Genomic DNA, 17,192 nt, shown 5'->3' on the forward strand with positions numbered 1-17,192 from the left:
GGGATAAATACTGATCTACTACCAGAGGACCCATAGATTGTCCAGACCTCCAAACTGACATCCTCCCTCAGGGGGTTTGGAATAGTCCTATACTGGTTTCCCAGCTATCAGTCTGGAGTCCATGAGTTCCCCCTTGTTCAGGTCAGCTGTTTCTGTGGGTTTCTCCAGTCTGGTTCTGACCCCTTTGCTCATCACTCTTCCCTCTCTGCAACTGCATTCCAGAATTCAGCTCAGTGTTTAGCTGTGGGTGTCTGCTTCTGCTTCCATCAGCTACTGGATGAAGGCTCTGGGATGGCATATAATGTAGTCATCAATCTCATTATCAGAGAAAGGCATTTAAGGTCACCTCTCAACCACTGCTTAGATTGTTATTTGGGGTCAAACTCATAGATCTCTGGACATTTCCTAGTGCCTGAATTCTCTTTAGACCTACAATGGCTTCCTCTATTGTGGTATCTCTTCTCTTGCTCACCTCAATTCTTCCCTTGACTAAATCTTCCTGCTGTCTCATGTCTTCCTCTCCCCTCCTTTTCTCCCCCTCTTTCTTGTAGCTCCCTTGCCCCTTTCCCCATGCTCCCAATTAGCTCAGGAGATCTTGTCCCTATCCCCTTCTCTGGGAGAACATGGGACTCTTAGGGTCCCCCTTGTTTCCTAGCTTCTCTGGCCGTCTGGATTTTAGGCTGGTACTTCTTTAGTCTATGTCTAACTGATTCAGTATTTTAAATGTGTTGTTTCCATTATTCAGAAAATTCCTATGAGAAATAATATCTCCATCTTATAGATGAGAGGAACACCTATCCAGAATAAAAGTGTTGCCAAATGTCAAAATCACAACAAATTTTCTTAAAGACTAGACTGGCTTTTATAGATGATTCTAAAATTGAGTAGTGACTCATTGTGTAATATAGGTGATACAATAAGCAGGGATGGAGGGGTGGACTCAATAAGCAGAACAAGGCTAAAGACAGTACAAACAGGAATATGACACCAACTGGTCACTGCAAAGTTACTTTCCAAACAGGTTTACAGTGGGGCTTATTCTTTATCATGTGAGCTAAACTAGCTCATTTTGGGGGCAGATGTTGGATGCTTTCAGTTTGGGGACTTTCAGCTTTAGCAGGAGGACCCTGTTTTTATCTGGTTCGTTGGAGTAGTTCAGTTCAAAGCAATGCTTCAATACATTTTAATATTGTGAACAGGAATTAACACCAGGTTCTTAACACCACAAACGCTGGCTTTTTCCCCATGTCAGCATATGCTTCCTTTGTTTCAAATGGAGCAAGACAGGGAGGGAGCTTGCTTTCTCTGTTAGTGCTAAGCCAGTATGAGAAGCTGCACATGGCTTACCCATGATTATCTCCTGGTTTCCAGCAGAATTTGAAAAGATCCATTATTTGTCCTCTCTTAGTTTTTTTTTTTTTTCAAGTCTAACCTCATTTGGGAGCTTTAGGTTCTTAACACCATTCTTTAGTGTTCATGTTACCTTTTTTTAATTATTCTTTGTATGCTATTGCTTTCTCCCAAGGTTTCTGTCACTTTCAATTAGTCAAGCAATTCCTCCTTGTTGGTCAGAGTCAGGTTCCCCAGGTGCTGTGCCAGTATGCTAAATCATAAGAAAGGCAAGTGAAAAACTTCATTTAAAAAAAAATTCCTCAAGGAAACTTTTAAAGGTGTCCAGTTATTTGAACTTTCTTCTCTGAGTATGGCATGGCTACAGGTATTGAAAAATTGCATATGCTGTAAGGTATGGAATCAACAATAAATTATTTTATGATTAATAGCATTGGCAGTAAATGTCTGAAACCAGATAGGCACATATCTTCCACATAAGCCCCAAGCTTCGTCTTGTCTAAATGTGCATTTTGGTTACTCTTATACTCACTTCTCAGCCCACAAGTTCACTAACAAACTAATAAACTCTAACAAACTGAAGGTATTTGCATATCACTTTTTGATTGTAATCTTAAGTCAGAAAGCAGGAGGTTTTGTGAGTATTTTTGAAGTAAAATATGTGTCAAAAAGTCTACAAAGTAAGATTAAAGTCATACCTCAGGACTTAATTAAGTTGAGAAAAATATTAACTGCCTGTGGTCTGCAATTTTATTTATTCCAGGGATTAAAGAGAGGATCTGATACACACTGGCCAAGTACCCTCCCACTGACCTACACCTTCAGTCCCATATCTGCCATTTTCTTTTGCTGAGGATCAAATGCAGGGTCTCAAATGTTCCCACCAAAAGCTCACTTGCTGACACATACACCTGCAGTCTCATGTTTACTAATGTTTTTATTCATGCTGGGGATCCAACACAGGATCTCATGCATGTTAACCAAGTGCTCTTCCAATGACCCCCACCTGTAGTCCTACTATTTCTGCTAGCTTCTCAGTAAAATCTAATGTCTTCCAATAGTGAACTCAGACAATAAATCAACGTTACTACTGTATTGGTGACTTTTTACCTATTAAAAAGTTACAAATATTTTCCTATTACAATATCATATGAGTCTCAAGATGCAACTGATCATTATTATTCCAAAATTTTACAATTACAGCCTCCATTGATTAACGCAGTAACTTAAAAGTACATGCCTACACTGAAAAAAATTTTTTTTGCTGTATCTCATATATATAATCTGATGTAGTATAGTTCATGTAGTTAAAAGCTCTACTCTGCTTGGTGGTGGCAGCGGTGCATACCTTTAATCCCAGCACTTGGGAGGCAGAGGCAGGCAGATCTCAATGAGTTCAAGGCCAGCCTGGTCTGCAGAGTGAGCTCTATGCCTTTAATCCCAAGGCAGAGAGGCAGCAGATCTCAGTGAGTTCAAGGCCAGCCTGGTCTACAGAGTGAGCTCCAGGACAGCCAGGACTGTTAAACCCTGTCTCAAAACAACAAAACAACATTGTTCTAAAGGGGCTCTCTAGACTTTATCAGACTATCCATGGCATGCACAAAAAGCTAAGAATGTATACTATACTTTCTGCTACTATGGCTGAGAACATATAGTCTGGTATCACATTGCTTGAATTTAAACTCTGCTCTGCTACATATGTTATAATTTTAACAAAGTTATTCATATTCTCTGGACATGGATTTTTTTCATATATAAAACAGATATACTAACCACTTAAAGATCTTTCCATAAAGATGTTACAGTTTGTCTAAAAAGTGTAACATAATGCCTGGCACATGTTATTTATAACATCTATGTAGATGATAATTTAGATCATGCTTATATTTATTATATATATATATTTTAAAACTGTAGTGTCACTGGCTATGATCTAGAATTGTATTATTTCAGTGACTAGTTTCAAATGAGTATTTATAAAATACTTCTGTGTAAGATACACAGAAGAGTAATTCAATGAAGAGCTATATACAGTCTATCTAATTTTAGGCCAGAAAATGCTATCTTAAGGATAACTAGGGGCAGGGGAGACAGATCAGTGGTTAAGAGTGCTGACTCTGCAAACAGTAGGACCAGTACCCACACAAACTGCCAGTCTTGGGAGCTTGCACCTGTAACCTCATCCATGGAGGTCAGTGATGGAAGAGGAAACAGGTAAAACCTGGCAGCTCAATGTTCAATAGCCTAGTCAATCTAATAGATATAATTGGATTCAGGAAGAGAACTTGCTCAAAGTTGGAGACCCATTGAGAAAGATACCCAGTGTCCTCTGGCTGTCCATTGCATGGGTGAGAATACACCCACATATGTGCATATACCATACATATGAGGAAAAAAGAAAGAATAAACCCATGATATCGAGTATTTTACTTTTTGTTGCTGTTCTTAAATTTTTAATTATTTATTTATTCCTTATTTATTTGGTTTTTCGAGACAGGGTTTCTCTGTGGCTTTGGAGGCTGTCCTGGAACTAGCACTTGTAGATCAGGTTAGTCTTGAATTCACAGAGATCCTCCTGCCTCTGCCTCTGGAGTGCTGGGATTAAAGGTGTGTGACTAATTTTACTAATGAGGCTCATCCATGTCCATACACTTGTTAATTTTCTCTATTGTTATATTCTACTGTATGAATATCCTCAACATATTTATCTACTTTCCTGTCAAATTTACAGTAGTATTATTTCTAATTTTTGCTGCTTTGTATGTGAATGTTCTTGTTCATCTTGTGGTACGTTTTTCCTGGGCCAGAGATACTGCTCATCTTCAACTTTATTAGTAATGTTAAATTGTTTTCAGAATTGCATCAGTGTCAGCTCCTATTAGAAATGTATAAATGTTCCAAAGATATTGCCAGTTTAAAATTCTTGCCTATTTAGAGTTATGAAATCAAATCCATATGGTTCAGGAACACTTTGGGTTTTGCTATCTACCTGTCTGAAATATTTCAAGTTACATTATGGTTTCATGTTTCATATTGTTGCCTATTCTGCTAATAAGTTTTCCAAGTTTTTGCAAAACTGGGTTCTCTTGTCATTGAAATAGCTTAAATCATACCCTTTTAGTGTTTCTTAATCATGAAATATAAAATCTTGATCAATTTTAATTTTTTAGACTTGTACTTATTATTCCTTATATTTTCATTGTTTATTCAGTTCCAGGCCAAGCCCTTTTTTCTTTCAATTTTTTATTGATTCTTTGTGGATTTCATATTACACATCCTGACCCCATTCATCTCCCTGGCCCTTTGTATCTGCCCTGTTTCCTTGCAACCACCCCCACAAAGTAATAAATTGAAATTTAAAAGAAAAAAAACTCATCATGGAAGTTGTATTGTGACACAGAGAGTCACACAGTATACCCTTTAGTCCATACATCTTTACTTGCAAGTGTTCATTGGAACGAGACATTGGTCTGATTTGAGGCCTTTGGCTTCTGCCACTCTATTGACACTGGGACTCCTCTTGGATATCCTGTTGTTGATTTGTGTCAAGGAGATCCTACAGCTTTGGATTTTCAGGACCAGCCCCTTCATGTGCTCTATCACATCACTGATGGAGTGGATGTTGGTGTGGGCCAACACATAGCCCTGGTTCTGGGCCTAGGTGGTGGCTGGGTTGGTCAGCTCACCAGCTCTCCTTCACCTTCACCAACATAGTAAGCTCTCCAGCACTGCTCCAGCTTGTTCACCCAGTGCACCAGACAGCAAGGGGTGGGCTAGTTCTGCTCTCAAGCCCTTTGGGCTGGCTCACCAGCACCCACACCACCAGGGCCAGCTCTGCTGTGTTGCCCAGGGGCCACTCTATTGAATGCTGGAGCAGGTGAGGGGCAGGACCAGCTTTCCAGCTCATGCTCTATAGGCCAGATCTCCTGCCTCTTGTGGGGGTGAAGGCATCTTTCCTTCTTCCATGCCACCACATGGCAGACAAGAGGGGACAGAGCCATCTCTCCCACTGTCGTGCCCTGTGGGCTGGCTTCCCCACCCCTCACCCCCATCAACAGGGTCAGCTCTACTGGATTGCCCAGGTTACTGGCCATTTCTACTATAAGGATAACTTCTGATCACATCTGGCCACTCCCAGTAGAAGAGTTTCAGATCAGAGTCAGTATTGATATAAATACTTTCTGTTGATATTTATACATATTTGAGAGCAATTCTCAAAGAGGACATTTTAAGTTATCACAAGTCCCAAACGGTAAGAGCCAAGACTTTTCTCATATGGCACTCCTTTGCCAAAAGGTCATTAAATTGTTATCAATCATCGCATCTCTCCTCCCTCCCGTTTTTTTTCATTCTATTTGAATCTTTGTCAAAAACCTCTGTCCATCTAAGAAATGGAAAAGGGGTAAAATCTTTTTAAAAAAATAAACAGGTAATCAATAGAAAATAGTTTTTATAGGATAAAAAGACTTGACATAGCTGTAAATGTAAACACACACACAAACTAATTACTAAAAATACTACTTTTTTGTAATGTTGTGGCAGAGGTAATCATGTGAAAGAAATTAAAGGATTTTAACCAAGGATTTTTAATCAATGTGCCATTCGGAAAATAAAGAGTATAGAATATGACAGACTATTAAAAGTGATGATAGAAAAACCTGACTGATTTCTTACTTTCACTCTGGCAGGAATGGATTCTATCCTGCTACTGATTCCTAGCTTACTGTCATAGGAGGAGATGTTTTGTGAACCTCAGTGAGGCTGCCAGGTTTAGGACAGCTAGAAGACCCACAGTGTCATAAATGAAAGAGTAAGACTTCACAGAATGTGATGTCACTTACAGGCTGGTAGCCACTCTCCTCCTCCACCTCTTCTGCCTCCCCAGACAGACCAGCAGACTACCCCAATCCCTCCATACTGCACTCAACCATCTGCAGTTGTTCTGGGTGGGGCCTGTCTATTTACAACCTTGTTTCTGTAGAGCAAAAACTGAACCCTTGGGGAAGTTCTGTATTGATCATCAGCAGAATCTACTTCACAAACTACGCCTCAAGGCCACTGGATTTGCAGCAGCTTCCGTCATTTCTTGTCTCTACTGCCTGTCACTCTGCTTACCATCCCCCACCCCATTAATGAATTTTGTTTCCGTTCCCAGCTAACTTCTTTAGGTGGCTCAGAACTGAGTCCCAGCGTCCTTGGGCCATTTAGAAGTTGAACATCATTACTTCCAGGTACTTTGTCAGGACGAAACCACATTATGGTAAAAGATATCTCATGGATAAGGGAAATATAAATTTCTGGATCAAGATGCTTTGTATAATTATTTCAAATTTGCCTCCAAGGTAATTCTCATCACAATAAAAAGGCAGAGCTTGCCCGTAGAGATGTTTGGGGGGGGGTCCCAAAACATATGTATGCATGTATATATGAGAATTTCACTTCTTTCCGTGTTATAATGCCTGTTTTGTTCATACTGGAATTAAGTAGGCAGGAAGTGTCCACAATGAATTTTCTTCTCGGTTTCTGTTCTTGGTAGATATCCCCTGGCTCCAGGTGGCATCTGTGGAGAGCTAAGAACTTCTAAATAAAAGTCAACCGACCTAAGTGAGGTCGGCACGACCTGGGATTTTACCTAGACTCCAGGGTACCGCGTAAGGAAAACGAAAGACAGGACGCTGGCTGAGCCTGGACAATTTCTGAGTTAGCTCAGCACGGATCCAGCCTGGGACGCTCGCTCTTCACCCTCACCAAGCCGACAGGGCGCGAGGTCGACTCCCACCCAGCCCATCGAACGCCTCAGACGCCACCGCACCGCCAGCCCAGCATACCTAGGAGCCCCACGGGCGCCACACTCCGCCCCGCCCACCTACCTGCGCGCCTGCGCCCTCGCGCTCTCAAGGTCAGCCCCGCCCCCCAGCCTAGCCTCGCACCCACGGAAGTAGCTGCAGAGGACGCCTTGCGTCTCCTCATCTCTGCGTGGCGTGGGGTCGCTGGCGGTAAGGAGAGGGAGGGACTTCCTGTCCCGCGCGGGCAGGACTTCCGGCAGAGCCGGAAGACCTTTTCCCTCGCGCTTTCTGCAGAACCTGGAGGGGAAACTGAGGACGCTCCCGGCGACTCCAGAGTGTCCGTCTCACGACCTCTTCTCGGCGTTATGGTGAGTCCTTCGGTGAGGAGCAGAGTGACAACCGTCAGGAGGAAAGGGCGGGGAGGTCAGTCTGAGAGGGGCCGGTTGGCGCCCCTGCTCTGAATGGAACCTGCTGGAGCGCTGGGGTGAACCGCACCCCACCTGCTCAGCGTGTGTGGCCGCCTTAGGGACCCGGCTCAGCCGAGGGACAGTGGGGTGCCGGAGGGGTGGGTCTGTCGGAGTATACTGAATAAGTAGCCTGCATTGCCTGTGGCCCCAGGTAGCCCCAGATGACCTTGCTGTCCGCTCATCACCATGGCCAGGAATTTACGGGTGTTGAAGTACCTTTTGAACCCTGCCTGTGTCTTTCTTGGAGACAAGCAACGCTAGGCACTTAAGATAAAATTGGTTTCTCCTAAAACTCCACTATTTCAGAACTGGAAATAATGTCACTTAAAAAAATAGCCAACTTGACTATCAACAGATTTAATCCGAAAGGAACGTTTGTAAAGTTATTGTATTGAGAAGAGAGCAATTTTTGCAGTAGGGAGACTAGCTTCAGTCATATTTGTAAGTGTCTCAAAAGTTAGGTAAGAAGGATTCCATGGAGAGGAGTGAATTTAAAAAGAACCTGGTTTGGGAAGGTAGGATTGAAAGCAGTATGATGGACAGCGAGCAGAGGGTATTTACTGTGAAATCAGTCATCCTGAGAGTTCCTGTGCTGTTTTAGGCTGAAAGTGGAATGAAGTTCAGGGACTTGTAGGAAGAAAATCTTAAACAACTTTAGTGAAGAAGCTGCGACTGATCACACAGTTCAGAAGTTGACTTATGGAAGGGCAAGGTTTAGCTTTATAGGAAAATGGGAGGAGGGCTAGTGGTTGTATAGGGGATGGTGATTGCAGGAAACTTTTCTGGTACATGTTTCCAGTAAAGTTGGACAATTAACCGTATGAAAGATTTCAAACATCATCTACAAGCACTTCTGCCTTCATTTGGTCATGTTATGTTGTCTTCTTTTTATGTACACTAGGCTGTCCTCCAGAAATCTGTCTGCCACTGCTTCTCAGAGTGTTGGGATCAGAGGCAAATGTCACCACTCTCCAATTTGGCCATGCCTGTTTTTTAGGGTCAGATATTGCTAGTTTTAGCTGTTGTGTGTGATGATGTTAGAGGGACTTATGAATTTGAGAATAAAAACTTTCAAACTCATCCAGTAGCGCTCTATCAGGTGACTTGTGTTTCTTTTAGTTTTTTTTTTTAATGTTTTGAACCTCTACATAATATGGCTTACATTCCTTAAGAGAGTTCTGTTTTTATTTGGCATAATGAAATTAAAGAAGAAATATTAGAACTGGAAGGAATCAAAATCTAGTCAACTTTTCCACCCCGTCAAATTTTACAGAAGGAAGAATGTGGAATCTAGAAACAGGCAATGATATACTTGAGGTGACAGCTAATGAACTTGGTCTCAGTTTCTTAAGTGTAAAGTAAGTTTTTGACTTAATGTAGAAAGTTGAAAATAGAATATCAGTAAAATTCTTCAATGCATTATAGTCACCGAGAAGTTGAATTAGAATGTGTTCCCTGCATTCTGAAGTCTGTAAAACAACTCTGGGAGCTCCAACAAAATAGGTATATTTCCAGCTAATCTCATGGTGATTCTCAGTGTCAGGCTGGGTAGTTAACTGTCTCCATTGAGACATTGGTCTTGTTTTTGAGTTACTGGACTGAAGTTGTTCACAGCTATGAAATTGATCATGTTTGTATTTGTAATTGCAGTCAGTGCTTGGAATCCTGAGGGAAAAAATGTCTAAGAATTGAATTTTGTGAGGATGGACTGAATTTAGGATGCAGCTTAGTTGAATTAGCAGTTTCTTTTAAGTTGCTAATCTTACAATGAGGACCATACGTGAACCCTGAAGACCCAGATTCTTCCTATTAGTTACACAAATTTGGTTAGATTACTCAACTCTTTAAGAAGTTCTAGATTTCTGACAAAAGTAGAAGAATTGGTCTTTGAGTCATCTTCTGATTCACATTCAATGACTTAGAACTCTGATACCTACATATTTCTGATTAAGATTTAATTTGGTTTCCTTAGCCCTATATTTTTGTTTGTTTTTGTTTTGTTTTGTTTTGTTTTTTTTGGTTTCGAGACAGGGTTTCTCTGTGTAGCTTTGGAGCCTATCCTGGCACTCACTCTGGAGACCAGGCTGGCCTCGAACTCACAGAGATCCACCTGCTTCTGCCTCCCAAGTGCTGGGATTAAAGGCGTGTGCCACCAACACCCGGCAAGCCCTATAGTTTCTTAAAAAAAAAAAAAAAAATCTCATCCTCTCTTTTTTTTTTTTTTATATTTTTATACATCATATGGGTAGTCTTAGAATCTTTGTCTTTATATTTGGCCAAGTATTTCTCTACTGTCTTATAAATGCTACCCCAGAATGGACATTAGTTTTATAATTGTTTAATTGGTTATAAATTTATCAGTTCAGGGAGCAAGAGTTCCCCGATGTTCAGGTCAACTGTTTCTGTGGGTTTCACCAGCCTGGTCTGGATGGACCCCTTTGCTCTTCACTTGTCCTTCCTGCATCTGGATTCCAGTTCAGTTCAGTGATAGTTGTGGGTATCTGCTTCTACTCCCACCAGCTGCTGGATGAGGGCTATCAGGTGGCATATAAGTCAGTCATCAATCTCATTATCAGGGGAGGGCATTTAAGGTAGCCTCTCCTCTTTTGCTTAGATTGTTAGCTGGTGTCATCTTTGTTGATCTCCAGACATTTCCCTAGTGCGTGATTTCTCTGTAAACCTAAAATGTGTCCCTCTATTATGGTATTTCCATTCTTGTTTTCTTCTGTTCTTCCCCTTACTCAATCTTTCTGCTCCCTCATGTCCTCCTCACCCCCTCCTCTTCTCCCCTTCTCATTATCCTAGCTCCCTCCCCTATCATTTGCTCTTTATATACCACTTGTCTTACTTTGTCTTCCATTGTTAGTAATATGGTACCATGGATTGTGTACATTGTGTAGAAAAGGGTTTGTGGTTTGCAGTTTTGGTCCAAGGTTGATGGATCTCATCTAGTGATGACTTTGCTGGCAGTGGTGAAGTGTTTCAGGTAATCATATGGCAAGAGATGGACGAGATTCCTTTGTGTGGGGGGTGAGTGCTTGGTGTGTGGTGTGTGTGAATGCATGCATACTCTCATTGCTTTTATTTTCCTATGATGACTTTTCTATGATGAACTCCTATGATGACTTTATCTGATTGTAATCATATCCCAATGGCAATGCCCTGAAACATGAGTTATGTTCAGTTTCTATTCTCTTAATGCAAGCTAACTCTAGCATGAATTTTAGTGAGGACAAACTATACTTTACCATCTGCTCTAGAATTATGTTTTAAAAAAAAAACAATTTTCAAGTCCTTGTGAAGTGGATGTTCTCTTTGTTTGCTTGAAATAACTATTTCCTTTGTTTAACCAGACACCTGCTTAAAAAAAAAAAATCCTATTATTTCAAATGATAACTGTTTACTCACTATTTTCAACATTAGTAGGTCAAGGGTATAACTTTTTTTTTTTGATTTTTTTGAGACAGAGCTTCTGTGTGGCTTTGGAGGCTGTCCTGGAACTTGCTCTTGTAGACCAGGCTGGCCTCAAGCTCACATAGATCTTCCTGCCTCTGCTGGGATTAAAGGTGTGTGCCACCACAGCCTGGCCTCTATTGCAGTTTTATGTCACATACTGAAAAAAAGAAGGCTTTTATTGTTTAAAAATTATTTTTATTTTGTGGGTATTAGTGCTTACCTGTGTGTGCGTGTGCGTGTTTGTTTGTTTGTTTGTTTGTTTGTATGTACCATTTGCGTGGCTGGTGCAGAGGCCAGAAGAGGGTGTTGATCCTCTGGAACTGCAGTAATATACACAGAGTCCATATGTGAGTGTTCTGAACCAGTCTATCCTCTGCAAGAGCAGCAGGTGCTTTAAACTTCTCAGCCATCTCCAGCTCCTTGGAGGTTAGGGTTTTCTTTAACACAATTAACTTTTTATTAACTAATTACTTTTTTATGTATATTGGTGTTTTGCCTGCATGTATGTGTGTGCAGTGCCTGAAGAAGCCATAGGCAGGGGACAGATCCTCTGGAACTGGAGTTACAGATGGCTGTTAGTAGTCACATATGTTCTGGGAATTGAATGAGGGTCCCCTGGAAAAACATCTATTGCTCTTACCAGCTAAGCCATCTCTCTGGCCCTTGAAGGTATTTTTTAAAGAGGGGCTTTAGATTAGCTTTGGATTTATGTGCATAAATTTCTGTTGTTCTACATGTCCTCTCCATTATCTATAACGTTCACCAGAGTGGTACATATCCTCATTATTTAAAAAATAATTTATCTTTACTCATTGAGAGTTTCATACAGTGGATTCGGTCATATTCACCCCTTTCCCCCAGCTCTTCTCCAGATCCACCTCCACCTCTCTATCTGCTCATTCCATGTTGTTTGTCTCCTTTTTTAAACCTACAAGTGGAGTCTGATTTGTGTTGTCCAGCTACTCTCTGGTGTGGGTCCTGCTGAAGCGTGTTGCTGACCTACTTCACCTTTAAAAAATATATAAAACTATTCATTTTACTTTTGGAATAGGTTCTGGCTATGTAGCTCACACTAGTCCTGAACTTCTGACTCTTCTGTCTCAGCCTCCACAATGTGGTGATTGTAGGCATGTGCCACTGTGCCCAACTCAGAGTGGTACATTTTGTACAGTTGATACATTGTAATCACCCAAATCTATATTCTGTATTAGGATTTTTTTTAAAAAAATGTTTGTTTGTTGTGTTTGTGTGTGTGAATGTAACACCTTAGCGTGTACATGGAGGTCAGAGACAACTTGTGGGAGTTGATTCTCTTCTTCCATAATATGGTTCAGGGGATGGAACTCAGTTTAACAGTTTTGATGGCAATGGCCAGCACCGGAATCTACTGAGCTATCTCACCAGCCCAGAACTCGTTTTTAATGTACTTTTTGTGGGTTTGGATGAATTCATCATTCTGTGTATTCATCATTGTTGTGTAAGATTATTTAAGTCCCATGAAAGTCTCTATGTTGCTCATACTCATACTTCTTCTTTCCCTTTCTCTAGCAACCACTGATATTTTTCACTGTAATCAAGGCTCTCCTGAATGTCACATAATTGGAACCAGGAAGTATTATAACCCTTGCAGAAATGGCTTCTACTCTGTAGTAACTATTTAAGATTTTTGCAGGTCTTCTAGACTTGATAGTTTTTTTGTTCCTTCCCTACCATCTCATTCCTGTATTCTGAGACAGACCCAGGACTTGTACTTGCCAGGCAAACACTCTGCCATTATGGTACTTGAATTTCAGGTATGTGTTGTGTGTCAAAACTTTTCCCAGGGAGACACAACATACATGTCTACTCATCCCAGATAGGAAGCTCATGACAGACCAAAGTATGGATATCACCAAAGTCCAACTTGGCGAGTTCTCTTGGGGTGACTTAGGGAATATGGGTGAGGGGTTACTTACAGGAGCAGAAATGACTCAAAGACAGCTGGATCACCAAGATCCACCCCCCCCCCACACACACACACAGCATGGGTAACCGCCCACAAAGCTGGGAACCAGGAGCACACTGCACAGCCTGCAGACAGCTCAACAGGATGGAGAGTGCCCTTTCCAGGTGCCTCAGTTGGTCTATACCTTTTCTAGGAATCGTGGCTAGCTTTTGCTTCTTCAGGCAGCTGTTGTAGTCTCAAGTCTTTACAGCTTGGCTGGTCTGAGTCTTCTAGGAAGCCTGGTGTCCTGCCTGAGGAGGACTGACTGTCTGCTTTTATTGCTTACTCAGACAGGGAGAGGCCTAGTGAATCTGGTTAGTTTCAGGGCTGCCATCTTTCCAGCCCCTGGTCTAGAAAGTCAGCTCCCTGGTCTAGAAAGTCAATGTCATACCCAAGGTCAACCAAGTTGTCTCCTATGTTATTTTAAGTTTTGTGTTTTACACCTATGATGTTCTAAGTAAATTTATGTATGAAAGTAAGCTTATGTCATTTTTCAGTGTGAATATTTATTTTAACATCATGTTTTGAAAATACTTTTCTTCTTTGTTTTACTGATACTATTCTCTGCCCAAGTTTAATTAACTAAATCTTGTGGGGTTACATTTGGTCTGTCTACCTTATTGTATTGATTAATTTGTCTTTTTGTCCGTACTGCACAGTTGATTACTCACTATAGCTGTATAGTAAGTCTTGAAATCTATTAATGTCAGTCTTCCAACTTTTATTTTCTTTAGTATTTTCTTTTCTATCCTAGCTGTTTTGCTTGTCTTTATAAATTTGGGGGATCAGTTTTTTAATTTATAGAATAATTTTTCACGATTTTGGAGATTTTTTATTTTTAATTATGTGTTGCTGTGTCTATGTATGCTTTAGTGAAGGTGCCCAAGGAGACTGGAGGGATTAGATACCTTTGTATAAAGTTAAAGGCACTTGTGGTCTGCCTGAAGTGAATTCTGGGAACCAAACTTTGGTCCTCCAGAAGAGCAGTACATATTCTTAACTACAGAGCCACCTCCCCAGCCCTTCTTCCCATGACTTTGCTTGGTAATATACTAATTGGTGTAGATAAGGCTGAAGAGGATCCATGTCATGATAATGTTGAGTCTTGCCTATCCATGACCATGGAGTGTCTTCCATTTATTTTGGTCTGTTTTAGACATGAGTCTTTTATCCTTATCAGGTCTTGCTCATATTTTCTCTTTGTTTTTAAGACAGGGAGGGTCTCACACATAGTCTTGGCTGGCCTGATGCTTGTTATGGAGATAAGGTTGATGTCCGGTTTGTGGTAATTTTCTTCCCACATTCTCTCCAATTGGAATTGGTGTGTGTCATCCTGTCTGGCTATATCTTCTTAGATAAATCTTTCACTTCATTTTGGATGCTGATATAAAAATGGTGTTGTGGGCCAGGAGAGGCAGAGGCAGGTGGATCTCTTTGAGTTTGAGGCCAGCCTGGTCTCCAGAGTGAGTGCCAGGATAGGCTCCAAAGCTACACAGAGAAACCCTGTCTCAAAAAACCAAAACAAACAAACAAACAAAAAAATGGTGTTGTGGGTTGATGCTGAAGAATAAGACTAGGCAAATGCTCCTCCACCATGATATCATTTCAGCAGTTGATGGCTCTTGCCATGTATTCTTAGCACTGTAAGGTTTTGGTTTGCAATGCTGAATGAAGGGCTTAACTATTGAGTTACAACCCTGTGTTTACCTTTTAAAGCAAATTCCACATTTTTATCTCTGTGATAAATAGGAGTCTTTAATAATCTCAGTTATCTGAAATATCTGCTTGTCCTCCACACCATGCTGTGCTCAACTGGTGTTTGTAATCTTTGTTTGCTGATTGCTGCTGTTGGCTCTTAATGCCATGATAGGCTCTGGAAAGCAATGTCACCTTCTGCTTTCTTCTCTGAAGGGATGTCATGCTTGAAGATTTTTTTTCCATCAAAGCCAAAACTCCATTAGCTTAACATATTTAAAGAGTTTTATTCTAAAGACTTCAACCATATTTATGATGATTAAAAGTGATTAATTACAAATGGTTCAGGCTTGTGGAGATGTCTGTGTATCTCATAGGACTTGATTTTTGTTTTTTACCACAGTTTCTTGCCTAGGCTAGCACAGAACACACTCTGTCCTTCATGGTGCCTCGAATTCTTGATCCCTCTGCCACAGCCTTTCAGGAGCTGTAATTATAGATGTATGCTACCACGTCCAGCTAAATTTTGCATTTATTGTGTTAAAGATTGACTTACGTTCTTTAAGACAAAAAAAAAGTAGAAGACTCAGCAACTGGATTTTGGAAGTAATTGTCAGCATATTTTTCTGATCATTAGAGACACAGAAAAAACCCTGACACATTTCACTATAATATAGATTATGACCTTAATTTTAAGACACTTATTTTTCAAGATTGAAACTATTTCCTACTGTAATCTTAATTAATGTTTATTGAGTGCATTCATTTTATTTTTTTATAATTTATCCATTAATCATTTTTACTAGAAGTGTTGGTGGTCATTGGACTTCTTATGTCTTCTTTGTCTCTCCCTCCAGCGTGGACTTCAGGCCATTCTGGGACTTAACTCTGTAAGCCAGGCTGGCCCTGAACCCACTGTCCTGATAAAAATCTCTCCAGGTGCTCAGGTTACAAATGTATTAACCCTCAAATAGGCAATTTTGTTTAAATTTTCCCCAGTGCTAAGTGATACTTCCAACTCTTTTCTCTTAATACCCACTAATTAGAAAAAAAACTGTATCATTCAAACAAACAAGAAACCCAAGTCATTTAAAGAGAGAATTGACTAAATTTCTGAGATAGACTTCGAAGTTTAGGCTTTGCTAAATCGTAAGTCTTTGGAGATCAATTGAATTTTTTAATGAGTTGTGAAAGGCATGCATTGCTGCATTGCAGGTTTAGCTTATAAGAAAATTGCCTTGTGTTTAGGCATTTTCTTGAAAATTTGTACTTTTTAAACATCAGTTTTATTAATTTTTAAGATATTTGTTGCTATTTTAAAATTATGTGTTTGTCGGTGTCTGTGTATGGATATGTTTCCATGAGTTTAGGTTTATAAAGAGGCTAAAAGTACTAGACGCCTTTGGACCTGGATAACAGGCCAGTGTGAGCTTCCTGAAAAGGCTCTGGGAACCTAAGGGAGGCCCTCTGCAAGAGCAGTTTACACTGGTTTTGTTTTGTTTTGTTTTGTTCCTGGCTCAATGCAGAAATAGCTCCTGTAATCAATTCTGGAGTATTGGGGATGGCCTGTGAGAAAGACTTGGCTGTTTATGGTTGTTTTATGTTGCTTTTAGCAGTATTGGAGTATGTAGAGGATTTCTTTTTTGGATTAAGTCTAAACTGTTCTTAATCTCTTGACCTCTTAAAGCAACTATTGACCTCTTAAGGCAACCATCTCAAAAGCCTCCCCGAGGGCTGCAGGTTATTCACCAGTGCCATTTTATCAGATTTTGCCTTTTAGGTTTCTAACCTTCCTTTTAATGACATTGATTTTTGGTGATAATCCTAGTGTTTATTTTGTGACTTATTTTTTTCACCTTCAGAGAACCTGCTGTTGGTGTTGGCTGTTTTTCAAGGACATCTTAAATACTGTCTGGTGCTTTATTTGGCTATTGATAAGCTCTTTCAAGTGTTTTTTTAATTCTCATAACATTTAAAGGTTATAATCCTAATCGTTTTTCTGATAGTGTACCTAAGCTTGTACACTTAGGCAGAGTTACAGAATTATCATCCTGTCAATACCTATGGCTTTTTTGTTTGTTTGTTTTTGACCCAAATTCTCATAATTTGGAGATACTCCACCCTTTTATAGCTTATATCCTCTGCCCATTCTTGATTTTTAGGAGCTAAATTGAAGCCTTTGGAAAAAAAAATCCAAGTTTTCAAAAATAACTACATGGTACCAGCAAAGTATATAGAATCTTGACCTCATTTTCCTGGACCAGGCTCATATTATCTGTAGCGACCACAGGGAACTGTGATGGACATGTAAAAGAAGCTTGTTTCTAATTTAAATAAAAAATGCAAAAAATCATTTTATTGTTACTTTAAAAACTATTTTTTAGACCAGTAGTAGTATTTGTTTTTATCCTAGGTCTCTGAGCTGTCTAGTGTCTGGTTCTTGGTCATCAAACA

The 17,192-nt window shown here is 40.3% G+C and overlaps 1 protein-coding gene and 1 long non-coding RNA gene across 2 annotated transcripts in view; one reads left to right on the forward strand and one right to left on the reverse strand.

Moving 5' to 3' along the window:
- Positions 1 to 231: 231 nt before the first annotated feature.
- On the reverse strand, positions 232 to 7,362 carry LOC118238383. The gene is made up of 3 exons (XR_004768507.1): positions 7,221 to 7,362; positions 1,484 to 1,603; positions 232 to 286 (listed from the first exon to the last, which is right to left on the reverse strand). It is a non-coding gene; the product is annotated as an uncharacterized LOC118238383 (long non-coding RNA).
- Tmem161b (transmembrane protein 161B) overlaps positions 7,359 to 17,192 on the forward strand; it is a 66,473-nt gene continuing 56,639 nt past the window's right edge. Inside the window, exon 1 of the mRNA XM_027401782.2 lies at positions 7,359 to 7,504. Within this exon, the coding sequence (XP_027257583.1) occupies positions 7,502 to 7,504 (3 nt within the window). The 5' untranslated portion in view covers positions 7,359 to 7,501. The remainder of the gene's footprint in view (positions 7,505 to 17,192) is intronic.

This window comes from Cricetulus griseus, chromosome 2, assembly GCF_003668045.3.
Source record: "Cricetulus griseus strain 17A/GY chromosome 2, alternate assembly CriGri-PICRH-1.0, whole genome shotgun sequence".
In the NCBI taxonomy this organism is placed as follows: domain Eukaryota; kingdom Metazoa; phylum Chordata; class Mammalia; order Rodentia; family Cricetidae; genus Cricetulus; species Cricetulus griseus.